The sequence below is a fragment of the Accipiter gentilis genome, chromosome 10 (assembly GCF_929443795.1).
Source record: "Accipiter gentilis chromosome 10, bAccGen1.1, whole genome shotgun sequence".
In the NCBI taxonomy this organism is placed as follows: Eukaryota; Metazoa; Chordata; class Aves; order Accipitriformes; family Accipitridae; genus Astur; species Astur gentilis.
In genome coordinates, this window is record NC_064889.1 from 40554115 (window position 1) to 40580286 (window position 26172).

The 26172-nt window shown below is 64.0% G+C and overlaps 3 protein-coding genes across 5 annotated transcripts in view; 2 read left to right on the plus strand and 1 right to left on the minus strand.

Annotated features, from left to right (window-relative positions):
* The window catches only part of LOC126043458 (uncharacterized), a 237956-nt gene extending 233347 nt beyond the window's left edge, over positions 1–4609 (minus strand). Inside the window, exon 1 of the mRNA XM_049811911.1 lies at positions 3491–4609. Within this exon, the coding sequence (XP_049667868.1) occupies positions 3728–4519 (792 nt within the window). The 5' untranslated portion in view covers positions 4520–4609 and the 3' untranslated portion in view covers positions 3491–3727. The remainder of the gene's footprint in view (positions 1–3490) is intronic.
* CYTH1 (cytohesin 1) lies at positions 15–19138 on the plus strand. 3 transcript variants are annotated; one of them, XM_049811901.1, is made up of 13 exons: positions 15–148; positions 9905–9987; positions 11175–11239; positions 12037–12103; positions 12331–12449; positions 12794–12874; positions 13014–13126; positions 13198–13346; positions 13448–13560; positions 16578–16656; positions 16961–17032; positions 17396–17550; positions 17757–19138. In XM_049811901.1, exons 1-13 carry the CDS (start codon positions 124–126, stop codon positions 17833–17835), a joined length of 1200 nt encoding a protein of 399 aa, XP_049667858.1. In that variant the 5' UTR covers positions 15–123; the 3' UTR covers positions 17836–19138. The 3 variants fall into 3 exon arrangements, with proteins under 3 accessions (XP_049667858.1, XP_049667856.1, XP_049667859.1); XM_049811899.1 differs by lacking the exon at positions 15–148 and adding an exon at positions 4679–4861 and having other exon boundaries at positions 13448–13559; positions 16580–16656; XM_049811902.1 differs by lacking the exon at positions 15–148 and adding an exon at positions 6760–7212.
* A 1395-nt stretch (positions 19139–20533) lies between these two features.
* DNAH17 (dynein axonemal heavy chain 17) overlaps positions 20534–26172 on the plus strand; it is a 38518-nt gene continuing 32879 nt past the window's right edge. The window contains exons 1-14 of the mRNA XM_049811864.1: positions 20534–20904; positions 21690–21883; positions 22150–22342; positions 22429–22528; positions 22619–22704; positions 22873–22998; positions 23324–23479; positions 23560–23643; positions 24038–24205; positions 24424–24540; positions 24751–25019; positions 25144–25339; positions 25485–25631; positions 25987–26095. Of these exons, the coding sequence (XP_049667821.1) occupies positions 20560–20904; positions 21690–21883; positions 22150–22342; positions 22429–22528; positions 22619–22704; positions 22873–22998; positions 23324–23479; positions 23560–23643; positions 24038–24205; positions 24424–24540; positions 24751–25019; positions 25144–25339; positions 25485–25631; positions 25987–26095 (2290 nt within the window). The 5' untranslated portion in view covers positions 20534–20559. The remainder of the gene's footprint in view (positions 20905–21689; positions 21884–22149; positions 22343–22428; positions 22529–22618; positions 22705–22872; positions 22999–23323; positions 23480–23559; positions 23644–24037; positions 24206–24423; positions 24541–24750; positions 25020–25143; positions 25340–25484; positions 25632–25986; positions 26096–26172) is intronic.

Sequence of the window (26172 nt, forward strand, 5' to 3'; positions counted from 1 at the left end):
GGGGTGGGGCACTGGGAGGGGGAGGAGCTTGTCTTGCACCGCCCTTTCCCGGGTCACGTGCCGCCGCCCGTGGCAGCTTCGGCGCCCTCGTCACGCGGGCGGGGCCGGAGCGGCGGCGGCGGGATGGAGGAGGAGGAGGGCGGCTACGGTCAGTGCGGGGCCGCGGCGGTCGCGGGGGGGGGGGGTCCCGGCGGGGATGGGGCCGGGCTGGGGGGAGCGCCCAGTGTGTGTGTGTGGGGGGGGGGGGGCTGGGGCCCCCACCTGGGCCGGGCAGCGGTGGGGCGAAGGGCCGGGGCGGGTCCCGCGTGCCGGGCACGCAGCCGGTGGGGGCCAGGGCGAGGGGCCGGGGCGGTCCGTGATCCGCGGGGGGGAGGGGGGGGCACCGGTGGGGCGGGGGCGGCTCTCCCGGGCGGGAGGGAGCGTTTGGACCGGGCCGCTCCCAGGCGGAAGACCGGAGTCGGCTGTTCGGGGGTCGGGCGGGGTTTCGGAGGCGGCGGGACCCGCGCCGGCAGGTGACAGAGCGGCTGCTCGCCCACGCGTGGCCGCGGCCTTGGCGGCATCGGCCGGGTGGGGCCGAGGTGGCGGTGGAGGAAGCGGCGGGAGGAAACCGGCAGCCGGTGCCCACAGCCAGCGCGGGGAGCGGGGCCCACGGGGCTGGTTCCCCCCCTGCACCCCCCGGAGCCCCAGCGCTCCCCCTTCGCCGGCCTCGTCCTTCTCGGGGCTCAGCCCCAGCGGCTCCGCACAGCCGGCGCCGCGCTGCTTTGGTGCCACAGCTCGCGAGCTGCCTGCAGTGTCAGTGCTGCCAGACCACGAACCTGCTGCCTGCAGTGTCAGTGCTGCCGGGCTCTGGGACCTGCTGCCTGCAGCGTCAGTGCTGCCAGACCGTGAACCTGCTGCCTGCGCGCCTTCCCTCCGCCGCTCACGCTTTGTATTCAGCTGCTGCCTCTGAGCACTGAGTTCAGGGTCCGTAGATCTGCAGGGCAGGCTTGCGTCGATGGTGTCCGTTGAATGGCTCACAAACCACCCCGGCTCGGGAGCACGCCTGCCTGGCATGGGAGCGCCCAGAGTGTGCCCAGAGCCTGCTCGCAGGGTGGGCCGACCAGGGCGAGGCAGCTCAGGGGCTACAGGTCCCCCCTCTCGTGCACGTGCAGATTGCTTCCCTGCTTTCCTCCATGCTCTGTGTCTGCAGAGCATTCCTTCCCGGTGCTGAGGAGCTGGCCCAGGCAGGAAGGCACTGCCTGTGCTTCAGCTCTCTGAGGCAGGTTCCTGTGGGTCAGCAGGTGGGTTTTCCTTGAGCGAGGACTTTGCTGAGGGGGAGGCTTCAGTCTGTCTGGGTGAGATCTGAAACCAAGGTCCCAATGCTGTGAGCCGTGCTGGTGACCATTCTTCCCAGGAGCTGAGATCACCCAGGCACTGCCGGTGCCGGCAAAGACGCTGCTGCTGGCAGTGCTGGTTCACAGGCTGGCTTCCTGCGTGCCGCAGTTGTGCAACGCAGCTGATTAGGAGGCTGCTGTTCTACCCCAGAAGTGACTGTGCTCGGCAGTGGGGAGTTTACTGTGTGAGATAAGGTGCGAGTGCCCAGCCCCACTGGTGCGCAGCCCAGCACAGGCGTTGTTGATACAGCCCATTAGCAGGAGAGCGCTGCAGGGAGCGATTCTGTGAGCAACCTCTTTACCGCTTCCTGGAATCGCCTGGAAGACGTCCCGGGTCGTCTTGTCAGCATCAGAAATTGCTTGCTTACCGTGCCATGGGGGCCACAGGGCAGAGCACAAGATGGGTGGCACAGCCACCTCCAAATCCCCGCCGCTGTCCCTGTTGCAGGGGCATCGCAATCTGCAGCTGTCCTGAAGCTCTTGAGCTCTGTTGTTTTTGCAGAGGATGGTCTGCCGAGGCCTCAGCGTGGTGGGAGCCTGATGGGGAGGCTCTTGCTGGTGAGATTGTGCTGACGCCAGTGTCTGCCCCACAATACGCGGCCCCTCTCCAGCCGTCTGCCTCAGCAGAGAGCAAATCCTGGGGTGAGCAGCTGGCGGCACAGATGCGGGCTCCCCCCGCTCCTGCCAGGGCACGGGGCTGTGCTCCCACTCCCTTCCCAGCATCTCCTGGTGGGGACGGCGGTGAGACCAAACCCATCCCCAGACCGGAGCTGACCGAGCGTGGTGGTGCAGGAGCGAACGCCTCTGGACGGTGGGGCAGCAGTGTCGTGGCAGGGAACCGGCCTGGCTGCTCCTGCCCTGCCGAGCTGCAGCACTGGTGAGCAGCCGGAGGGAGCACAATCCCTTCCCGGCACTGTGTCCTGAGCTGAGCCCCATCTCGGCTCAGGCCCGGCCCCGGGGTGAGGGGGATTGGGCAGCACTGGTAATCCTACTGCACCCGAGGGATTACTGCTCCCTCTGGCCCAGGGGATTAAGGGATTTCTCTAAGCAGGGTTGATGCAGCCTCCTGCAAAGCGGCTTGTGCTTGGGGGGGGGGGGGGGGCCTTGCTGTCTGGGGCAGGATGGCTAGTGTCAGGAGGTGGGATGGGCTCCGTGAGGTGCAGGAGATCCTCAAAGGAGGGTGAACTGTCAGGTCCTCTAGCAGGCTGGGGGGGGTCCCCACCCAGGGGGATCCCCGCCCTCTCCTCACTGCCAGCCTGCATAGCCCTGTTTTGCCAGCAGGCCTCTTGGCGCAGGCTCAGCTGTTTTGGAGGCAGCCCAGGACCGTGGCGTGCACCTGTGCACTGAGGGGACTCCGGCCGGGGGGGATCCTGCCAGGGGAGCTGCCAGCGAGGCACCAGCCCCTTCCCTGGCATGGTCCAGGGGTGAGCCGGGGCGAGTCGCTGGGCCTGGCTGGGGGAGCAGCTCTTCTGCGGAGCTCTGGGACTTCCAGGTCGTAGACATGGGGACAGTGCAGGGATGGCACCGGACTTGGAGAGCAGAGCCAGGGGCCGGGGCCAGCAGGGCTCAGGCAGCGTGGCATTAGTCAGAGGCAATTAGCTGGTTCCTCTCCCAAGATGTTTGGGAGCAGAGAACGACGTGCCGCGTTGCTGACGCTCAGCAATTACACATCAGGTATGCACCAGGTTTGTGTGTCCACAAGCGAGCGTTTCGGCCATCGCAGTGGGGTTGGGGTCAGATGTTTCTGCTCTGGGCCTCAGGGAGGGGGGAGGCTGGCGGGGGATACTGCTCTCCGGGGCCCCACTTTCCGGCAGGCGGAGGATCGGGGCCCAGAGCCATGGTTAACATAACCCCGGGGTGTTTGTAAACACCCCGCCTTGCCCAGGCAGGGTGTGAGCATTGAGCCAGGCATCTGGGTTGCTCAGTGTGGGAGATGCCGCCTGGCCCTGTTTCAAGCTGGCTGGAGCACCCGTGGGTGCCCTTGCCTCACGGGGGGGTTTTCCAGATGCCGGTCCAGGCCCTGGGCTGCTGCTTGCCACACCATGTGCCTGGCTGAGCCCCGCCACCCCGTGACTCCTCTCACTTGCCCTTTTGCCTCCCAGCAATGTGGCAACCACAGCTTCAGCCTCTGGGAAAGGGGAAGCAGTGCTGAAACCAGAAGGTTGGTCACGTCAGTGGCGAGTGCCTGGGTGCCTTCGCAGCCCTGGGAGCTGCTCTTCTCTGCCTTTCCTCCCATCTGCAGCCATGCTGCTCCTGGGACCCAGGGTCCCCTCCTGCCCCACACCCTCCTGCCTGTGAGGGTGGCTTCATCCCAGGGTGCCCTTCCCCGCTGTCCAGCTTGGGTTTCTCCTTGCTCAGCGCGTCCCAGTGCTTGCCGGCACAGGCGAGCGGAGCCGGCAGCCGGGCTGTCCGCAGGACGCTGCCTCGTGCCCCAACAGGTTCTGGGGCTTGTTACTCATGGCCATGCCCTGCGTTCGGGGATCGCTTCTCCTTTGAGGGAAAGAGCTGTCGGTCCGGTTTGGGTTTGCTTGACGCCTGTGGGGCTGGGGGGATGCAGGTGCAGTGGGCCTGGGGGTAGAAGGGCTGGGCCTTCCCCCCAGCTCCACAGCTGGCCCTGAGGCCAGGATCCTGGGGCAGGACCTCCTCCCCAGTTCCTGCTGCAGGAGCCCCCCGCACCCCAGGACCACCGCAGAGCGGGAGGCACCTCCGTTGCCGCCGGGGCATGCCTGGAGCTCAGCCGTCTCACCGGCGTCACCGGGGGACTGGCAGAAGGCGCAGCGGGCCTGCCCGTGCACAGCACGTGGGGCAGGCTGAGCCTGTCGGACCTGTGCCGGGATCAGCGCCTGGGCCCTGCGCCCCATGAGCGGGGGCCGTGGCAGCACCCTCCGCTCCCCACGCCTCGCCAGAACCGCGTTGTCTCTTGGTGCACCTTCCTTTATGCAGTGCTGGTTGCTACGCGACCGCCGGCTCCCGATGCTTAATGCTCTAATACGGAGGGATAAAACCGCTCTAAAAATACCCCGCTGCCGGCCCCCCGCGGGGGTAAGGGGGCTGTCAGGGGGGCAGGCGGCCCGGGGCGGGGGGGCTGCCGGGGAGTTCCCAAACTCCTCGTCCTCGAAGTGGCTTTGAGCTGCCGGCCGGAGCATCAGGAGCGGAGCAGGCTGGTGTGCAGGCAGGGAGCGGCGAGGATTGGCTGGGGCTGGCGCGTGGGCTCCTGCAGCTGGAGCTCCCCTGCCAGAGCCGCCTTCCCCGGCTCCAGCCAGAGTGGGGACTCCTCCGGCTCCCCTGCCTGCACCCTGCCCGTGGGTCCCAGCACCGGGGAGCCTGCTGCTCAGCCACACAGCACCCGCCGGTCCTCTGCCTGCTCTCGCCTGCCCCGTCGGAGCTTGCGGTGTCCTGCACAGGCCTCCGCAGCATGGGGACGGTCAGCGAGCTCTGTGCCTCCAGTTTCCAGGCCTTCCTCTGCCCCTCGGTGGCTGCCAAGGCAGGTAGGCGCTTCGTGCCCTCCCCTCTGCTCGCCGTGGGGTCTCTGTCCCCCTGACGGACGTGGCGGTGCCCACGGGTCGGGCTCCATGTGGCTTCTACTGACAGTGGCACAGAGTCCTTGCCGTCTTGCCACCTCCTTCCCCTGTGCATCGCTGGCCTCCCCGGGCTTGGGCCTCTGCAAGTGCTGAGCCCTGGCAGGATGGCTGGGCACCGGGCTGCCTCGTGTGGCATTGCCCTGCACCGGTGCCGGGTGCCACGCTGGGACCGGGGGTGCTCAGGAGCCGGTGGTGGTGGCCAGGAGGATGCATGCAGCTCGGTGCGGCTGTGGCAGGTCCTGCCCCAGCCCCTCGCCCTCCTGCGCTGCCCTGGGTGACGTGTAAGCGCTAGGCCGCCCTTACTGCTGCAAGTGCGTGTAGCTGCAAGGGCAGCTCGGGGTGGCACTCTCCAAACCGAAATCTGTGCAGGAAAGCGCAGTGCCTGCTGCACTGGGGATGCTATTGAGGGCTGGCCGCCTGCGTGAGCTGCTGCTGTCTGTGGGTTCCTGCACAAGTGTGGGGCTGGGAGTGGCTGTGTGGTGGGACATGGGGCTGCGAGACCACTTCCAGCCAGCCTTGCGCCCTGCTGGCAGCTGAGGCCGAGCAGGAGCGGGCTCTGCTCCTCCTGAGGCCCAGCACAGTGAATGGTGCAGAGAGCAAGCGAGGTGCCTGCCGGGCTGTGCTCCCAGCACCTACATAGTGCTCGGTGCGTGTGGATGTGGCCAAGCTGGTGCTTGCCCAGCCGCACTGTGGGCTGGGGGTCCACGCACAGGGAGTGTGGGAGCCTGGAGCCGCCAACGCACAAGGTGGCCGCTGTGGATGTGGGTTCCCTGCCAGGCTCTGGGCAGAAGAAAGAAGCGGGGGTGACGGACAGGGCTGCGCAAAAGCAGGATGAGGGCCTTGGCCGGCTCCAGGCGCAGGGTCTGGCCACCTGGGAGGGTCTTTCCTGGAGCCGCCTGTCCCCAAACCCTTCTTCTCCTGACGCACCTCGGCTGTCAGTGGGGAAGGATGGGGCTGACGCAACCCAGGATGCGCGCGCGGCGCGGTGAAAACAGGATGTGGTGTGCCGAGACGGGCAGGAAGTTTCTGGGGGGCCCTGCGGGCCCCCCAGCCGTGGGGCATGGCAGGAGTAGGCAGTGGCACCCCGCAGCAGAGCCCAGCAACAGCCGCTGGCAGCACCCTGGGCTCGGTCCCATGGTCTGCCTAAACCCGCTGCCTTTGCCGCTCCGGTGTGGCCTGGAGCAGGCGCAACATGGGCTGACGGGAGGGCTGGCTAGCGCGGCAGCACAGCTGTGGGCCGAAGGACCAACGTGAGGCTTCTGAAGCCTTTCCTCCCCTTGCTTTGTAGCCGTCGTTCTGGGTGCTGTTTCTCCATCTCGCGCTGCTGAGCAGGATTTAGCTGAGTCAAGGCGGCCGAGGCTCACGCGGCCTCTCCAGGCAGCTGACAGCGGGATGGGGACGTGCTGGGGGTTCGCTCCTACTGCAGGCATGGCCCCGCAGGCCCCAGACTCTGCCGCACAGTGGTCCTATACAGAGTGGTGGGGTCTATACAAGCACCCTGGAGCAAGGGGGCAAGATGGTGGGGAGCAACCTCCTGTAGGGACCAGCATCGCTCCTGGCCCTGCTCCCAGTCCCAGTTCTGGTCCCATCCGGCCGTGTGAGCTGCAGTGGAGTCTGCAGAGGGCAGCAGGCACCGGTGGTCCCCACAGCTCTCCTGGTCCTGTCCAGGGCTCCGTCCTTATAGCCTGGACAGGACCTGGACCTGCAGCAAGGGCTCTGGTGGAGCCAGAGGGGGAGCTGCGGGGCAGGGCGGGTGTCTTCTGGGGTGGGGGGCCCCAGCTGGTGGAGGGGAGGGGACCCCAGCATTGCCGCTCGCTCGAGGTAATGCCAGGTCGAGAGTCCTGGCAGCCCTGAAGGAAGGAAGGGCTGGGCCAGCCCCCAGTGCTTGCCTGGCTGGGACCCCAACACATCACGTGCCCTGACCCCAAGGCCATAGGAGCGGGGAGCAGGGCCCTGGCTGACCCATTTCCCCACCCAGCCGGGAGCAGAGGAGTTAAGGCGCTGGCAGCCCAGGCTGGTCGTGGCAGGAACAGGGTGTTGCTGGCGCTGGCTCCTGGCAAGGCCAGGCCGGGATGCATGACGCCGGGGCGGCTGCGGAGCTCATTGGCCCGGCACAGCCCTGACTCACCCCAGGAAACACCGGGGTGGGCAGGTGTCCGCGCCCCAAAACAGCAGCACCTCTCTGGAGCGGCACGGGCACAGCGGACGGAGCCGGTGAAGACAGCCTGCCAGGATGGTGCTCAGGGCAGAGGGCAGCGGTGAGCTTGGCCAGGGGTGCGGGGAAGCTGGTGGGGCCGGGGTGAGGGGGAGGCAGGCGGGTGGTTCCACGCCTGCCCTGTTCCTGTGCCACCAGCCGTGTCCGCTTGTCTTAGGGCGGTGGGGAAGGAAGGAGCACAGGGGGTGAGCATGGCCTCTGTGTGTCACGGGGGGGGCATGCTTTGGGCATGGTGGGAGAGGGGGGGATGTGCTCTGCTGCTGCTCCCAGCTGCCACAGGCCCCAGCAGCCCTGGAGCCTGGGACAGATGGACAAATCCTGCCGGTGCCCCTTGCTGCCCTCCTCCCGCCACTGGTGTGCAGGGTCCTCAGGCTCGGCTGTCGGCAGCAGGAGCTGCGGGAGCCGCCAGGTCCCCCTGTGCTGGGGCCTGATGGTGGCGGGGAGCAGGCACCAGTGCTGGGATCCTGCAGTCCCGGGGGTCACTGCGCCCCAACCCCTGTGCCAGGCTGAAGCCAAGGTAGCAAGTGCCTGCTCCAGCCTCCCCTTCCCTGCAGCACTGCTCTGCCCGCAGCGAGGCTCGCCAGCCTCTCGGGAGCCATTTGGGCTCTGCTCGGTGCTGCAGGGCGGGTGCTGTGTGCTGGGGAAGGGTTAACGCCCTCTTCCTTCCCCAGAAAAGCTCTTGCGTCTGGGGTTTCTCTTCCTCTGGCTGCTGCTGACATGGCTGGGCCGGTGTCACGAGTGCTTACCCTCTGCCGTAGCAGCACAGGTGGGGAGGGACCTTCCTGGGCTCTGGTACAGACCCGCTGGCCCCCTTTGCCCTGCAGCATCTCATCCTCTGCTGCGCCTGCCCCGGGCCTGCCAAGACCCCTGCCCGCTCGCTGGTGGGCAGGGAGAGGCAGCGCTAGCTCCGGCCTTCGGCCAGCTCACCGCTGGGCAAGTCCAACCCTGGCACCAAATTTCACCTCCCCTGCGGCTGGGCAGGAGGGTCCTGTGGTGTACGCTGCAGCCCAGGGATTTAGAGGTTTTGGTGTCTGGCAACAGGCATGTGATGCAGTTTGGCCCTCCTGCAGCAAGCCTGGGCTTGCCGGGCACCCTGGGCGCCAGGCAGGAGGGGCCAAGTGCCTGCAGGAACGGCACTGGGGTGCGCAAAAGGTGCTTGGATGTATTGGTAAGGCAAGGCCTCTGGTATTTTTAAGTTTAAATAACTTTTAACCTGGTGCCATGAGCTGGGTTGCCTGGTTCATACTTCCTGGTGTCAGAGACTGAAAATATTGGGAAGTGTTGCTGTCGCGTCTGGAGAGGTGGTGTCGCAAGCTGTGGCTGTCTCTAACCTTGGCAGTGGGGGATTTTTGCGAAGGAGGAAGCTCGTCAGAAAGCCTGAGCGGAGCCAGGGAAGTGCTGAGTTCAGAGATTCGGTTTGCGTGGTCGCAGTCACCCCAGGGGCGCATGCGGCTCCCACGGAGGAGGCGGCAGCTCAGGGAGAAACGATGCACAGTTGGTGCTGGTCCGGAGGGACGTGACGTCCCTGGGTGCTGGTACGGGGCGGGCAGCTGTGCTGGGGATGTTCTGGGTGAGTCCAGAATGGCGGCAGCGGTGGCCTGGAAACCACAGCCATGGTGGCACGTGGGGCCTCAGCAAAACGGAGCGGTAATGTTTGGGGAAGGAGAGGGTGGTGGCAGCCCTGCTAGGCGCCTGTCCCTAACACCCCCAGGCAGGAGGTGGGAGGTAGCGCCAGGGCTGAGCCGACGGGTGCTGCTGCCACCTCCCTTGGGGACGGCGCTCTGGAGGAATGGTGCTTTGGTGTTCTTGCGGGTGACCTTGGTGTGGTGTGCGAGGGACACACTGGCAGAGGTGGGAGGTGCAGGCAGTAGACAAGGGCCGGGAGTGCTGTAGGAGGAGCAGGTGACCTTGGCAATGGGAGAGAACAGGAATGGGATGCCATGTCACTGCAGAGCGGAAGGTCATGCGCCAGGGAGCACTGGGAATGTCCTGGGAGCTGTGGGTCTCAGGAGCAAGGGGGGGTGTGCGGCGGCCTTGGGCTTGAGCCTCGGGGATGATGTTGGGGAAGGGGAGTCTGGCTCCTGCATGTGATAGGGAGGTGTAGATGTCACGGCACACAGTGAGGTTTGTCCAGAGGATGTGCCAGTTCTGGGCCCTGGCTTGGAAGGACGGATCCAGGGCAGAGGGGGCTGCAAGGGTGGCCAGGAGCTGGTTTTCTGTGGCAGAGCAACCCACGGGGCTCCAGGTCCATGTGGACCCTGGTGCCACAGGGCACAACAGAGTCACCCAGCCACAGCAGGGACCGGGACAGGCACTGATGCTGGCTCAGCTGGGGCAGAGTGGAGTTAAATGGGACTTGGCGGGGTGGCAGGGCCAGGGCCTGGGGGAGGAGCGCTGGAGCCAGTCCAGGGGCCGTGCTGGTCCTCACTGCCCAGCCACCTCAGGCTGAATCAGCAGGAACCGGCGGTGCCCGGCTCCCCCGCTGCAGCCACTGCCACTGCCCAGTGGGGCGATGCCCTGGCCCTCGCATTCCTTGCGTGCCGTTGGTGGCACTTGGCCGCTGCACGGGGCTGGGGACACCACTCGCCAGCCCAGCTCCTCTGGGCACGCGGCAGCTCCACATCCCAGCTCCTGAGAGGTCCCAGGCTGCTGGTCAGGAGCAGAGGTTGCGCCCGGAGCCTGGCGGGGATGATTCCCACAGCCACACATGCTGACCTGACCGTGTCTCTGCTCAGTGCCCAGTGACCTGACCCCGGAGGAGTGCCAGGAGCTGGAGAACATCCGCCGCCGCAAGCAGGAGCTGCTGGCTGACATACAGGTGTGATGCTGAGGACCACTGCCCGCGCGCACAATCCCCCTGTCCCGGGCATGGCAGCCTCTTGCTCGGGGTCATCCCCTGGGAGACAGGGACAATCTCCCTGCCTGTGTCACTGTGCAGGGTCCCTGCAGCCTCATCCAGGGTCCCTCGCCCCGCTGCTGGGAAAGGGGAGGGTGGCACTGGTGAGGCGGGGAAGAGAGGCTGCCCTGGCCAGGGCTGTCTATAACAGCTGTGGGATCGGGGTACGGTGCCCCAGACCTGCAGAGCCCGTGCAGGAGCAGGGCCAGGCAGGGCTGTAGGTCAGGTTTGTGCTCCTGTCCCATTTCCTTGCCAGCCACCTGGCTCCTCACAGCCTGTGGAGGCTCTCTTGGACCTTCTGGGGTATAAAATTGGAGCTGCTGGAACCACAAACCAGGGTGAGCTGGGCCCGCTGGGAAGATGCCAGCGGCTGCTGCAGGGAGCCCGTGATCTGCCACCCCACTGCCTGATAGTGCTGCCTCTGCGGGGCCCCAGGGCTGGGGAGAGGGTCCCAGTGGGGGACGTGGGCCCAGGCTGGCAGCTGCCCTGCCAGGCTGAGGCAGCCACAGCTTTTCCTTGCCCCCCGCAGAGCTCTGGGCTGTGTTCCCTGCAGCCCAGGGCACCGGCATCTCCGTGCCAAGCACTCCCTGGCACGGGCAGGGACCGTGTCTCTGGGCCAGGCCACTGCCCTGGCAAGCTAGTGCGAGGTCAGTGCTCATCTGGGACACTCGTCAGTCGTGTCCCCGATTAAGGCAGCAGAGGCTAATTACTGCCATATGCTGGGCATGATCTAAAGGGATTAGGGGGTAATATTGTTAACCTCTGAATCTCTTCCTTCCTGCACGCTTGGAGCATGGTGATGCTGCAGGGGGATTAGCAGCGGGGTGCAGCCAGCCCCCTCTGCGAGTGCCCCCACACTGGTTCAGCCCCCGGCAGCACTCGGGTTGGGAAGAAGGGAAGGAAGGAGGGACTGTCGGGGCCTCCTGGGGGAATGGCCCTGGGGCTGGCTCCTGCCTCCTTGAGCCCCAGTCCATGGGGATGCACTGCCTGCTCTTTGGAAGTGGGAAGGAAGGGCAGTCCTGGGCCCCAGCCTGCCCCCCTGGGCTGGGGGGGCTGGAGGCTTTGGGAGGGATGGAGGCAGCTCCTGTCAGCGTGCTCTCTCCCCTCAGCGGCTGAAAGATGAGATAGCAGAAGTGACGAATGAGATCGAGAACCTGGGGTCCACTGAGGAGAGGTGAGTCCTCTGCTGATGCGGCAGCCCAGGGTCTCCGCTGAGCCCCCTCCCCTGCAGCCAGGCCGGCTCTGAATGCCGGCTCACTCGCACTGTGGGAGCCGTGGGCAGCTGAGTGGTGCAGCACCCTGAGGGTGTTGGTGTGGGTGACTTTCCCAGGCATTCTGAAATCCTTGGAGTGGTAGCAGGATCCCAGTCTGAACTGCTGCTCCAAAGGTCTGTTTTTCCAAGCCTCAGCCCCTCTGTCTGGCCACAATGACTGTCGGACTTTGTTATTCTGAGCTGGCGCAGATGGTGCCAGCCTGGGATTAGGGGGTCCCGGCAGCTGACAGGAGCTGACTCCCAGCATCGTTTCCAATCACCCACTGGGGCATGAAGGCTGTCACCCTCACACCAGCCCCACTGGGGCCTGAAGGCTGCTCTCCCCAGAGCCCCACAGTACCCAGCTTGCCCTAGCCTCCCTCTATACAGAGGTGACCTGCGGGGATGCTGTACCCAGCACCCCTTCTGCACGGAGTGACCCTGTGGACAGGGCATGGCAGCTCCTCTTTGCTCTGGGGCCTGGCAGGCTGAGAGCAGCCCCATGCTGCTCCGCTGCAGAGCGGGGCAGAGACATGGAGCGGCACACCAGCTTCATCCTGTGTAGGTTCAATGCAAGAGGCCTGGCCCTGTCAAAGTTGCTCGCCTTCTGTTCAGTCTAGGCTGACCCCTCCCCACAGTGCTCTGCCTGAGGGGCGAGGGGGTGGGCAGGAGGCAGCCAGGTCCCTCCTGGGTGCTCAGAGCTGCTTTGTACCTTGCAGGAAAAACATGCAGAGGAACAAGCAGGTGGCCATGGGCAGGAAGAAGTTCAACATGGATCCCAAGAAGGTACTGTGGGGTGGGCTGGGTGGGGAGTGGGGCAGCAGGCTTCTGGTGAGGCTGCATGGAGGGGGCCTTTGCCAGCCTGTCTGGTCCGTGCTGGGCTCTGTGACCTTGCAGTTGGGGTGCCTGGCTGCCCGCTGGGGCCGGGGCAGAGCCAGCACCCAGGGCATGGACTGAGGAGGCATCAGACAGGCTGTTGGGGTCAGCAGCAAGTTCCTCTTGCACTGCTCCAGGGCATCCAGTTCCTGATCGAAAATGACCTGCTGAAGAACACATGTGAGGATATTGCTCAGTTCCTTTACAAGGGAGAGGGCCTCAACAAGACAGCCATCGGTGACTACTTGGGCGAGAGGTATGCTGGCCTGGGGCAGCTCGCATCTCCTGAGGATGCCTGGGCTCTCACTGCCTCAGAGATGGGACACTGCAGTTCTTTGAGCTTACGGGGCAGCTGAGTAGGGTACATGGGGGCTGGGCACCCTGAGTGCCAGGGCCAGCTGGGGGGCTGTTTGATTCATGGCTGGCACTTGCAGGAGACCGGTGTGTGCAAACCAGCCCAGGACTTGAGTTGGGGTGTAGCTGCAGGACTCCCCCAACAAATGAGCAGAGTTTGGAGTGGGGCAGGGAGAAGTAGGGCTGCTTGGCAGTCACAGGACTTGCTGATCATGCATCCCTCGTGCTCTGGCTTTGTTCCTGCAGGGATGAGTTCAACATCCAAGTCCTGCATGCCTTCGTGGAGCTGCATGAGTTCACGGACCTCAACCTCGTGCAGGCCCTGCGGTGAGCAAAGGGGGCCAGGAGCTGAGCCACGTCTCATCAGGGGTGACGGGCAGTGGGCTGCCAGGGGGCCGTAGCAATGTGAGTGTGTCCGGAGGGTGCGTGGAGCCCCCAAAGCAGCGTGATGCTTTGCTTTTCACAGGCAGTTCCTATGGAGCTTCCGGCTGCCCGGGGAGGCGCAGAAGATCGACCGGATGATGGAGGCCTTTGCCCAGCGGTACTGCCAGTGCAACCCCGGTGTCTTCCAGTCCACAGGTGAGTGCCTGCCCTGGCCACCCTCCCCGGCTGTCCTGCCTCGCAGCTGATTTTTCCCTCTGTCCCTCTAGACACCTGCTACGTGCTCTCCTTCGCTATCATCATGCTGAACACCAGCCTGCACAACCCGAACGTCAAGGACAAACCTACAGCAGAGCGCTTCATCGCCATGAACCGTGGCATTAACGATGGGGGAGACCTACCTGAGGAGCTGCTTCGGGTGAGGGATGGGACATGGAGGGACCGGGCCAGGGCTGTGGAGCTGGCCTGTCGCAGGGCTTCTGGGTGGAACAGAGCTGATGCTGCATATTGTTGTACCAGAATCTCTATGAAAGCATCAAGAATGAACCCTTCAAAATCCCTGAGGACGATGGCAATGACCTCACCCACACCTTCTTCAATCCCGACCGGGAGGGCTGGCTCCTGAAGCTAGGTGAGTGCTGGCAGCCAGACAGATGCGGCCTGGGGGGGGGCAGGCTTTCCCCAGGGACATTGCTGGGCCATGGGTGTGATGCCCCTGGGCTGCGCACCTTGCCTGCTGGCCTGGCTTCTCCGAGTGTGGGCCTCTGAAGGGGCAAGAGGCTGCCAACAGGGGCACAGCCCCCATGCAGAAGGCATCCATACGTCCAGCAGCCCTCTGTCTTCCCTGGGCTGGGCAGCAGGAGCGGACTCACAGTTGACGAGGCCCTGCGGTGCGTCAGGGTGGGCATCCCAGGGGATTCTGCCTCTAGGTTGGGCAAGCCGCGGGGTGCAGAGCTGGTACTGGGGTCCGATGTCGGCACATGGAGACCGCGAGGCCCTTCTCATCACCGAGTTACAGCAGGGTCTTGTTGGAGCAGGCCCCCGGGAGTGAGCGGCGAGCTGCCCCAGGCTGCGTGCGTCCCCCCCCTCCATGCCACAGACTGGTCCCTGCCTCACCTTCCCACAGCATTATCACCTCCGCATCCCGGCTCCACATGCAGGCAGCGTGCATGGCATCCCCGCGGCCCCGCTGCACAGCCCGGCTCTCGCGGCCGGCGAGCCCACCCCGTGCCCTGGCTCCTGTGGCTTCTCCTCTTGGCAGCTCTGGGGAATCCTCTGCCCTAGTTAAGCGAGGGGGGACGGGGTGCTGGCAGGAGCGGGGTCTGGTGGGGGCCTTTCCCTGGGACTCTTGCTAGGGTCGGGACTCTGTCCTCTCACCAGGGGGTGTTTCTGCCATATTGCCACCCCTTGGGATGGGAGAGGGGCTTTACCCGCCCCTGTGCCCTGACCGGTGCAGAGCCTGGCCCTGGGGCTGAGCAAGGGCCATCTGCCCCCTGGCTCTGGGACAGGGAGATGTGGGGGAGAGCCCCAAACTGCCTCTCCTGTCCCTGAGCAAGCCTGGCGCTCCGCTGGCGGAAGGGCCCCATGCACAGCAGGTTGGCACCTGCTGCCATTGGGGCTGTTGGCGGCTGGGGGGGGGCAGAGAGGCAGCAGAGCAGCCGTGAGCCCCAGCCCGGCTGCCACAGCTCAGCCCACTCATGGGGCAGAGAAGGGACCCCATGGGGAGGCCATGGGGCAGGGGGCCCTGAGCCCCTCCAGCCGAGGAGATCTGTCCCGCAGAGCCACAGCGAGCCAGGGCAGGTTGGCCCCCGCGGCAGTGCCGCCGGCCCAGCCCCTCACGGCTTCCCTGCTACAGCCCTGCCCCACTGACCCACGCGGGGCAAGGGGGGTTCTTTGGGGTTTTCCTCTTTTTTTTTTTTTTCCTTTTTTTTAATTTTCTTTTCTCCCTCATTTGTATGTTTCCATGATTTTGGCTCTTCCTTTCCTTGCCCCCAACTCCAGGAGGTACGTACCCTCTCCCCGCTCTGCTCACGCCGCTGGGGCTTCGTTTCCTTTTCGTTTTTAATTGCTGGTGATTAGTCTCATTGCTGCTGCTGCTAACCACCCGCACCACCCCGGGGACCTCGCCTGCTGAGGGGACAGCCCTGCTCCCGTCGCTGCCAGGGCAGGGATGTGGGGTACCAGCCTGACCGATGCCGAATGCTCCCCCAGGCCTGCCGGCCGCCTCCACTGCCCTGGTGCACCCCACAGCCCAGGGACGGACAAGGTCATGGCCGCTTCTCTTTGCCCAGCCGCCAGCGGGGGCCACCCGTCCGTCCGTGCTTCGCCATGTCTGCAGGCAGCTCAGCCCGGCTGCAGCGGGTCTTTGCCTACGGTGCCACGAGGGATGGGGACAGGTTTGAGGTGTCCTCAGGAAGGGCCCGAACCTCTGTCTGGGGGGGGTCAAGGGTGCTGAGTGCCCCAGAGCAGGATGGGAGCAGGCAGGAGCTGTCTGTGTGGTGCCCTGTGCCACGCTGGGGGTTTGCGGCAGTCCCCATGCTGGGTGCTGGCACTGCCCTGGCTCCGCCACCTGCAGCCCTGGGGAACATTGGTGCTCCCCCTGGGCCTGCACTGGCCCTTGGTCCCATACGGCTCTGGAGACCCTGCCCGACCCCATGGGGCCCAGCACCCCTGCAGTCCCTAAAGCCCGGGATCCTCCTGCGCTCCCCGTGCCACAGGACCCTGCCCTGGCGCGTGGCCTCTTGCTACCCGCAGCCCCAGGAGAGGAGGTGGCTCTGGGAAGGGCCAGGGGCTGGAGAGGGTCAAGCCCCAGGTTTTGGGGTGGAGTGGGCTTGGCTGGAGGGAGGCAGAGGAGCTTTTTCTAGGAAGCGCTGGCCCCAGCCTGGACTGGGATAGGGACTGGGGTGGGCGGCCAGCTGGCATGGGGGAACAGGGAGGCATGGGGCCTTCCTGGCAGGGCGGAGGAGAAGACCACGGCCCCCAGCACACACAGTGCCTTCTTGCATCCATGCCGGACCCGGGCAGCATGGCCTGGATGTTCGTCCCATGGTGGCAGCACATCTGGCACCACCGCAATGGCCAGAGCACACCGGCGTGGCAGAGGGGGAGCTGAGCCCAGGGGTGAGCAGTCCCTGAGCCCAGGGAGCGGCTTCTCCCTCTGTGGTGGCCGTTGTGAAACTCCCTCTGATCAAGTCCATGAGCTGTGGCCCTGGGCTCGTGCCTTGCTCTGGCACCAGTCTGCACTTGCCAGGATGCAGCGAGACTGTGGTCAGTGTGAACAGAAAGTCCCCGCGTTCCCCCAAGAGCTGCCTGGCTGCACTGTCCTCTGGCCACGCCGAATCAGTGTTTTGGGTGGGAATGGGTGCAGTGCTCCTGGCCTGGCACCCCACCACCTTCCACCTCCATCCTCATCCGTCTGCTTTCCGCTCCTGCTCGTGCCCTGCCCGGCGTGGTGTGTGCTGCCTGCTGCTGCTGTGCCCGGTGCCCACCGGGCTGCCTGGCTCTGCTTGCGCCCTGGCGCCCGGTGCTTGTCTGTGTGTGTCTGCGTGGGCTCCAGCTCTGCCGTAGCCTCCATGTGCCGTGAGCCTCCAGGCGCGTGCCCCGGCCGCGCTCTACCGGGGCTGCGCCCAACCTGCTCCTCTCTGCTCCCAGGAGGCAGGGTGAAGACGTGGAAGCGACGCTGGTTCATCCTAACTGACAACTGCCTTTACTACTTCGAGTACACGACGGTCAGTGACCTTTGCTTGGGGTGTGCTGGGCCGGGACGGAGAGGGGGGCTGGATTCGGCCCAGCGCTCACCTGCCTGCGTGGCATGGACCAGGCGCAGCATCCCAGCTGGCATGGGGCTGGCCGCTCGCCTCCTGCCGTGCTGGGGTGCTGGTGACTGCAGGGGTGCAGGACACGGCCCTCTGGCCCGGCAGGACTAGATGCCTGTGCAGAGGGGTGTTTGCAGCATCCAGCCCTGCCTGGAGCATGCAGGTGGGGTTTGGCGGTGTTCAGCCTACAGCTAAAGCCTCTGCTTGACCCCACCAGGATAAAGAGCCCCGTGGCATCATCCCGCTGGAGAACCTGAGCATCCGTGAGGTGGAGGACTCGAAGAAGCCCGTGAGTGCCGCAGCAGGGTCCCCTGGGGCTGGAGGGGCAGCCCTTGTGCTTTGTTTGGGGCAGGGAAAGGCAGGAGGTGCAGCAGCCCCCCAGGGATGCCCCCGGGAGAGGCAGGAGGGCCCTGCAGTTGTCACCTCCACCCATCATGGCAGCTGGGTGCAGACACTGCGGTGTCCAGGGCTGGTGGCAGGTCATGCCTGGGGGCCACAGGGTGACAATCACAGCATGTCCATCCCTCTCTACTGCATTGGGGGTGGCTGTGCTAGGGGACTGCCTGCAGCTCTGGTGCTCTGCCTCATCCCTCCCAGCCTGGGGTCCCCTTTGGAAGTGGGGACTGCCTCTAAACAGTCTCCTCCCTCCCAGAATTGCTTTGAGCTCTACATCCCCGACAACAAGGACCAGGTGATCAAGGCCTGCAAGACGGAGGCGGACGGGCGAGTGGTGGAGGGGAACCACACCGTGTATCGCATCTCCGCCCCCACACCCGAGGAGAAGGAGGAATGGATCAAGTGCATCAAGTGAGTGCTTGGAGGAGCAGGCGGCAGGGCACTGGGCAGGGGCACAGCAGGGACCCATCTGCTGTGTTGAGGGTGGGCTGTGCTTCCCGGGGCACCCTGCAAGGATGGGGGGAACAAAGGGACCTGCCTGAGGCCCTGAGAGGCAGGACAGACCCAGTTTTTTGCCTGGCCATGTGGCTAACTGGAGCCTTTATTCCCTCTGCCAGGGCAGCAATCAGTCGGGACCCTTTCTACGAGATGCTGGCTGCCAGGAAGAAGAAGGTCTCCTCCACCAAGAGACACTAGCAGCCTCCCGCTGGCCCTGCAAGGCTGACGTGCCCCCGGCAGCCTGAGCGTCTCCCCTCCCCGGAGGGCTGCAGGGCTGGGGCTGCACTGCAGCCTGGCCCTCAGGGGCCCAGGACCCAGCTTCAGCTTTGCAGTTTCTTTACTGTGGGGAGGAGGAGGGGGCACAGGCATCTCAGTGGCTCCAGCTGCCCCATCACTGCCTCATTTCTAGGAAAGCATCTTCACGGGCTGGAGCTGGGACACTGACACCCCTGTGTTGCAGGGAGCCCCATCCTGCCCTGGGCTCAGCTGCAGGATGGGGAGTGCTGCATGTGTGTACTGTCCTCCCCTCCCGCCTCGGCCAGCCAGGGCACCACGGGCACCCTCCCTGCTCCCGATCCTCCCAGCAAGCATGCAGCTGCACATGCCACTGGGTCCCCCCAGCAGCCATGTCCTGAAGCACTTCGGGTGTCCCATCGGGAAGGCAAATGGCTGCTGGTTAGCAGCTGGCGGTTTTGGGGTGCTGCAGGTGCCGGGATGAAGGGTGGCAGCCCCAGGGCAGCTGGGGGGCCCTGCGGAGGCATGACTTCTGGCTCTCGTTGTAGCGGGCCTGGGTCTGTCCTGGGCTTCCCCATGCTGCTGCCTTGGAGCCTCCCAGCTGTCGCCTGCACCAGGGATGGTCCCTGCGGGCGCAGGGACGGCTGCAGGGCCGGGAGTTGTCACCGTCAACAGTGTGCAGTGGTGCCACATGGGGCACAGACATGTCCTTGCTGAGCCGTGGGGTGCCGGAGCTCAGATGAGAGCCCCTGTCCAGCAGCACCAGCTGGCATTGCCCCCCAGCATGTCCTTCCAGCACAATCCCCTCGGTGAGGGGCAGGGGAGGCTGTGCCAGGAGTGACTGTCGTCTCCTCGAGCACAAGCCCTTGCTCTGGAGCAGGGGGTGAGAATGTGCCCAGAGCCTGCACAAGGGATGGCTGCTGTTGCGGGGGGGGTTCCAGCTAGGCCAGGGGCTGCAGCCCCCCTGCCTCTGCCTTGCAAACGCCCGTGTCTTGTCCTGTTCCCCAGCCACTGCACATGGTCTGGAGAGAGGCGCCTGGATCAGTATTAGTCTATTTATCAGAGGTGTAAATACTCCTGTATAGTTTTCTCCTTTTAGATTATTTTGTATGTTGGGTCGTTCTGTGCAGAGGCCTCTCTGGAGGGTGGGGGGTGGCAGGATTTTTTATTCTAACTTTTTTTTTTTTTTTTTTTTTTTTTTTTTTTTGCCACGGCCTTGTAAACTAGTGCTGAGGATCTGCAGCAAATAAACACTGAACCGCGCTCAGCCTTAGCCTCCTGTAGTCTGTGTGCGGCTCGGGACAGGCAGGAGCCCCCAGCCAGCCCCCACCTCGTGCCCCAGCTTTGCAACCAGGTTCATGCTTCTCCCAGGACCAAGATTTCAGTGCCCAGTGCTGCAATGTGCCACATTGCTGCCAGCTTCATCCACTGTGGCCAACATGGTTGTGGTTTGAGCCTCCACCTGTTCCTGTCCAAAGCCTCTCATTTATTGGTGTGTTGGGAGGTATTTGCGTGCCTTGTGCCCTTGCCAGCTCCCCAAAGCTTCCCCCTGACCACCAGGAAGGTGCCTTGGGGACCTCGCCACAGGGCACGGGGTGGCTGTGCCAGGGCGGGATGGCTCCTGGTCCTGCATACCACCTGCCCAGTGTGCAGTGGGGCTGGCACTGAGCTTGGCTGGGCAGGGGGCTGGCTGCCCACCTGCAGGGACGTGTGGGCTGGACCGTGTGGTGCCAGACCCCCCCGGCTGCACAGTGGCACACGCTGTACCGGTGCGAGGGGCCTGGGACAAGGCAGGTTGTGGGGCACCCCCTCGGGTACCCCTCGCTGACAGCCCAGCTCTCGTCTGGCAGCTGTGGGATGGCAGAGCACCTGGGAGAGGAGGGGTCCTGCCCTGCCCATGATGGGGTCTTGGGGGGCGGGGGGAGATGGTACCGAGGTGGTACCAGCTGTAAATGGGAATGTGATCAAAAGCTAGGTCAGGGCCAAGGGCAAGCCAGGAACTGCAGAGCCTGTGCTGGCTGTGCTGCTGCCACCAGGGGTGGGGGAGGCTGGTCCGGCCAAGGAGAGACATGGACCATGGCGGGGAGCCTGGCAGAGCCGGGGGGAGCCCCTGCCACGGACACTACCTGCCCCGTGCCTTGGATGGGGCAGCCCTTGGCACCACAGTGTGAGTCTAGCCGGGGTGGTGGATATGTGAGCAAAGAGCCTTTGCTGAGGGACGGCAGGCAGGGATGCTGAGGGTTTGGGGGCTGCCCTGCAGTTCCAAGGCAGTTGGGCTGCAGCTGGTGTCGGTTGGGTCTGCAGCTGGTGTCAGTTGGGGCTGGCACCAGTGTCGGTTGGTGCTGGTGTCAGTTGGGCTGCGGACGGTGGCTGGAGGCTGCTGGAGGGCTGAGGGGTGCCACAGGGTGGGGGAACAGTAGGGCCAGGCAGGATTGGGGCAGGCTGGGGGGCGATAGGGCTAAGGGCAGGAGGGGTGACGAGGCCGAGGATGGGGCAGGCTAGGAGGCTATGGAGCCGGTGGGGGCGATGGGGCTGGCAGCGCTCTGTGAGGGGGGGGGGGTGGCAAGGGCAGTGTGGAGGGGTTGGGGTGCAGGGTCTGCACAGCCCCTGGCTGAGTGGGGCTTTACCTGCCCCCTCTCCTGCTGCCCCAGGTGCTGGGGAGCTGTGGCTGAGCCTGGTGCCCGTGGGATGTCGGCCACGCCAGACGAGCGGCATGGCTTCCTGGAGAGCTTCACCACGCTGCTGCTCCGGGTCCGGCCGGACAAGTGGAACAAGTTTGTGGGCAGTGAGGAGGCTATGGCCGTGCTGGACGAGTTCTTCAGGCAGCAGGACGTGCTGGAGCTGGTTCTGGGGCTGAACCCCGCCGGGCAGCTCTCACCGACCACCCGCTTCCCACCCACCCTCAGGGGCAAGGGTGTCTACTTCGTGAAGAAGAAGAGGGAGAACATCACCCAGGAGAACTGCCAGAGCGGGCTGCTGGTGGGAGACATCAGCCCCTCGCCCGTGGAGCAGCTCATCACCGTGGTGGAGGAGGTGAGTTGCCCACATGGGCAGGCACCGGGTGCAGGCTTGGGGCAAGTGGGACAAGCCAAGCTCCCTGCGCACGCCGCAGCTGCCTGGACATCCGCTGTGGGCTGCTGTAGCCAGAACTTTAGGTGGGCGCAAAAAGAAACTAAATCAAATTAATAGAAGAAAAATTGCCCCAGGCGCTGGCCCTGGCCTCATGGTGGCCCCTGGCCGCCTGCCCCGCTGTGCTCGTGGGCTGGCTGAGCCCCACCAGGACACAGAGCTGGGTGAAGGTCACAAGCCCACTTTTCTCCCAGGCCCCAGCTGGATCACTTCCTCCCTGTGGTTTTAAAACCTCAGTGTAATTCCCCCTTCTCCGTGCCCCACAGCTGGGAAACGTCTGAGTGGATTTTTCTCAAACTTCCAATAAATATTCCCGCTCAGAGGCCTGCCAGCCCAGAGCACCCAAAAGCTGAGTCAGGTCCCAGGAGCCCCTGCGATTCCTCCTCCTCAGTGCCAGGGGCTTTTGCTCACGCACCAGCCTCTGACCCCACTGGGTGCACTCACTGCTCTGCTCCCAGCACTTCCCAACACATGAGAGTGGGAAATCCACCAGAGGGTGAGGGGACTCCTGGTCACGCTGATGAGAAAAACATCAGCAAAACCCATCAGTGGCTGCCAGAGCTGTGGCCGGGCTGAGACGGTGCTTGGATGGGCAGCAAGAGGGGATGCTGTGCAAACCAGCGTGGCTGCATGCTGCCCTTTGCAAGGGGAGTCCTCAACCAAGCGCCCAACTGAACCCTCTCCTCCAGGTCATGTCCCCCCTGCTCCTGAGCAAGGAGAACACGGCAGGCTGGCCTGGGGTGGTGGTGGAGGACATCATACGACAAGTCCACCGGCTGAAGAACGAGATGTTCGTGATGGGTGGGAAGATCCAGGGGAAGCCGCTGCTCCCGCTGCCTGAGTACCTGGACAGCCAGGATGGCTCCAGCTCTGTCCTGGAATGGTGGGTACTGCCAGCACTGCTCGGTGCCAGCGAAGCCTGGCAGGGGTCCAGGGCAGCATGAATCCCTCTGGGAGGGACAGGAGCTGGGACACTGGCTTGGTCTCTGAGCATCCCTGGGCACAGCCACCCCTCAGCAGCAGAGCACCTTCAAGAGGCTTGTACAGGCTGCTGTGCTGACAGAGTTGGCAACAAACAGGCGTGAGGGGCTCCCCTGGTGCATTTCAGGGCCAGTCCTGCTGCTGGAGCATAACCCAGCTGCCTTTCAGCCTGGCAGGGCCCGTGGATGTTTCAGTGCTGCACACCATCGAGACCATCATCATCGAGTGGTCCCACCAGATCAGAGACATCCTGAGCAAGGACTCGGCGCAGCCGCTGCTGGAGGGGCTGCACCCCCTGCCCAGGACCGAGTTCGAGTTCTGGCACACTAGGATGGACAACCTGCAGTGCATCAACGACCAGGTACTGCCTTGCCTGTGAGCGGCTGGCAGCCCCGTGTCCCTGATGCTGAGCTCCCAGTGCTGAGCCTGCCATCTCTCCCCTGCCAGCTGCTCTCACCCCGAGTGACCGCACTGGCCGGGATACTGGAGAAGGCCAACAGCTGCTACTGGCCAGCGCTCCAGAGCATGTTCAGGGATGTCAGTGCTGGTAAGCCCCCGGGTGATGTGGTGGGCAGCTGCCTCTGCCTCTCTGGTGAGGCTTCCCCATCCCCAACATGGAGTTTCTCCCCTGGCCCAGGCCTGGAGGAAGCCAAAGATGTCAGCCTCCACCTGCAACCGCTTCGGATCCTGCTGGAAGAGATGGAGCAAGTGGATTACTCCCAGGTGAGTTGTGTGTGGCAAAATAACCAGGCACTGCCTGGCTTCATTATCCAGGTAGAGGCAGCAACACTGAGCACCAGAGGCTGCTTGTGGGTGTGGATCCACCCCGGCTCTGCCTGACCCTCGTTAGCACGGCCATGGCCCCACACTAACGGGGCTCTGCTCCCACAGCTGCAGCCCTACATGGACAGGGCACTGTGCACCGTCCGCCTCCTCCGTGCTCACTGCCAGTACTACAGCTCGCCTGCCCACACCATCGTCGTGCTGCAGGAGATTTGCAACTTCCTCATTGAGATGGTAGAGCCCCGGGGCTGGCGCCAGCTCCAGCGGGACAGGAGTAGGGCAGGACCAAGCCATCACCGTCTCCTCCCGCTGCCCCACTGTGGGACCGTTGGCAGGAGGGGTGACACAGGGCAGGCATGGGGAGCCCAGCTGGGATGACGTAGAGACGCCCCAACCAAGGATCAGCAAAGCCCCTGTGTAGGGCTGGAGGGGGTTTGGGGCAGGTGTGGGCTGCAGGTGATCGCCAGAAAGCCCATGGGGCCGGAGGGTGGATGGGGGCAGGAGGAGCCCCCCATGCTCCCCTCTGCCGACGGCCCCTGCCTGCATCTGTCTGCCCTAGACCCGTAACTTCCTGAGCCCAGAGGACGTGATGAAGGGGCTGCAAGGAGAAACTGAAGAGGCCTTAGGAGGAATCAGGCTGAGCATTTCCACCATAGAGAAGCTCTTCCAGTCCTACAGCACTTACTGCTCCAACCTGATGCCCACGTTGTTCCCGGTGGGTGCCAGCGATTGTGCGGATCCGACTGGCCCCATCCACCCCAGCTCTGTTTGCTGATGGACCCTCTCTGCTTCCAGGAGGAGCCGCAGCTCTGGGATTTCCCCCCTTCCCTCATCTTCAGGAGAATGGAATCCTTCTTGCACAGGCTCAAGACCATTGAGGTGACAGCACAGCATTTTGGGGCATGGCACCAGGCCCTTGTGGGCTCCCTGTGCCCTGGGGATGCTGGGGTGGTCCCCTGAGAGCAGCACAGGGGCAAACTCTGCTCTAGCCCCAGGGTGGGCTGGGGCTGCCCGCACAGGCAAGGAGCAGAGGGCAGGTGGGAGCCCAGCAGTGATGCATTGCTAGGAGCGCAGCAGCAGCATCCCCAGCAAGACACCAGTGCCCCAGCCAGGCCACAAAGTGCCCTCTGGGAAGGATGCTCCTTGGGAGTGGTGAACTCACAGGATGCAGCCCTGTGCCTGCTGCAGCTCCTGCACCCGCAGCACTGGGGCTCAGGGAGCCGAGGTTTCCCACTGAGAGGAGCCAGGTGAGATGATGGTCTGTGCTTGCCAGGAGCTGTACCAGACAGCTATTGAGTTTCTGAAGCTGGAGAAGGCAGAGCTGGGAGGAGTGAGAGGAAATATCCTTGGGAGCCAGGTGTTTCAGATCTACGAGGAGGTGTCCGAACTCATCAAAAGTTTTGCTGATTGCAAATATGATCCCTTAGATCCTGCAGAAGAGGTGAGTGACTGCTGGTATGCTGCTAAATGAAAAAAAAAGCACTTGCCAGAACGCGCTGGAAGACCTGCGTGTAAAACTGTCCCATGGCAGCGCGCATGCTTGCGCTGGGGCAGGTCATGGGGTTCCTGGCTGTCTGGGTTCAGCGAATCCTTCAGGAAGGATTTGGGAAGGAAGTGCAGAGGCTGTGCCAGCTTAAATCATTTTGCTCTTACTGGCAGAAATTGAACAAAGACTTTGCAGAGTTCCAGAAGAAGATTCAGGATGCAGACAGGCGGCTGGCCACCATCTTCTGCCAAGGCTTTGATGACTGCAACTGCCTGGCATCTGCTGTGAAGGTACACGTGCCCGCCCGTCCCCCCCCCCCAGCTTGACAGGTCCTGGCCTTGGGCACAGGGCATCCTTGCATGAGCGCCAGAGGCTGGCAGCAGGCACGTTGCCTGCAGCCCAGCACGCTGCACCTGCGCTGGGGAGTGACCATGGGGCTGTCACTGGGCCGTTCCAGTGATGCTCTGGAGCACAGAAGCCGACACCTCTTTCTCCTGCAGTTGGTGCACATGTTCGCCTCCCTGTTGGAGCGACCTTTGATAAAGGCTGAGGTTTCCCCCTATTACTCAGCCTTGCTGGGAATGTTTAAGGCTGAGCTGGAGAACGTGAAGGTGCTGTATGATGCCCAGATCGCTTCCCCACCACTGCACAGGGGCAGCCCAGCCATAAACAAAAACATGCCGCCAGTGGCCGGGCAGCTGAAGTGGGCTCTGGAGCTGCAGCAGCGGCTGGAGGGGCCACACAGGGACTTGTTCGCCATCAGCCACCCGTACGTGCAGTCACCCTGTCACCCCACAGGGATGCGGGCCAGCAGCCGGGGCAGGGTCTGGCCTGGTGTGTGTCTCCTCCCATGCCCTACTGCAGCTGCTGCTTCTTTATCATGACCTTGACAGTGTGATGGTCAGTGCTGAAGCTAAACTGGTATCTGAGAAGTACAAAGAAATGATGGGACTGCTGCAAGGTTACCGCAATAAGGTCTATGAGGAATGGGTGCATGGAGCTGGCCAGGACTGCCACTTCAGCCTGGAGCAGCCCTTGATCCTGAGGGACCCTGTCTCTTCCCTCCTCAGCGTGAACTTCAGCAAAGAGGTCGGTGCTGGCGCAGGCAGTCAGCTTGGTGCAGGGGAATGCCAGAAATCCCTCACCTGAATGTAAATCTGACTTTCTCAGAGGCTGTGGTGGGACATTTTGGGTTTTACTAACAAGCCTTTTCTCTGGTCATCGTGTCTCGCAGCTTGTCACTGTTCTGCGGGAGGTGAAGTACTTGAACTTCCAGCAGCAGAAGGATATTCCAGGCAATGCTGAGAGCCTCTTTGCTCAAAATGAGACTTTCCAAAAGTTTGTGGACAACCTGGATCTTATCGTTGGCTGGTACAATAAGGCAGGTTGCAAAGAGGAGACAACCTGGTTGCTTTTCCATGTCCTGAGCACTGGCCAGGCTGAGACTGGCTGGGGACCCCCAGGGGAGAGGCCCTTACGAATCGGATCCTGGAAGGCTGGCAGGGTTGGGATACAGCAGGCACTTCACCAGCACCCTGGGTCCCTGCTTGTCCCATGGCTGAACCAAGCTGCTGCTGCTACCACCACACCGGCCTTCTTCTGACCCCCAAGCTCCATGTTGGTGGGGTGGGGACCCCATTCCTTTGTAAAACCAGTGCCCTAGCAAGCGCATCTCAGGTGGAGCAGGGTCCCTCCACTACCTGCAGCGCTCACCTGCGAATGCGTTGGCTCCCCAGGTGAAGCAGAAGCTGCTGCCGGTGGAGTTCCCACTGGTGGCAGGGGAGCTGGAGGCCGTGGACAGCCAGCTGGCCAGCGCAGAGCACACCCTGTTTTGGCACCATGAAGGTACAAACCCACCCGTGGCAGCCCAAGGCCAGAGATCCTCTTTTTTCCTTTTGGGGGGGTCCCTGGTCCCCGGCACC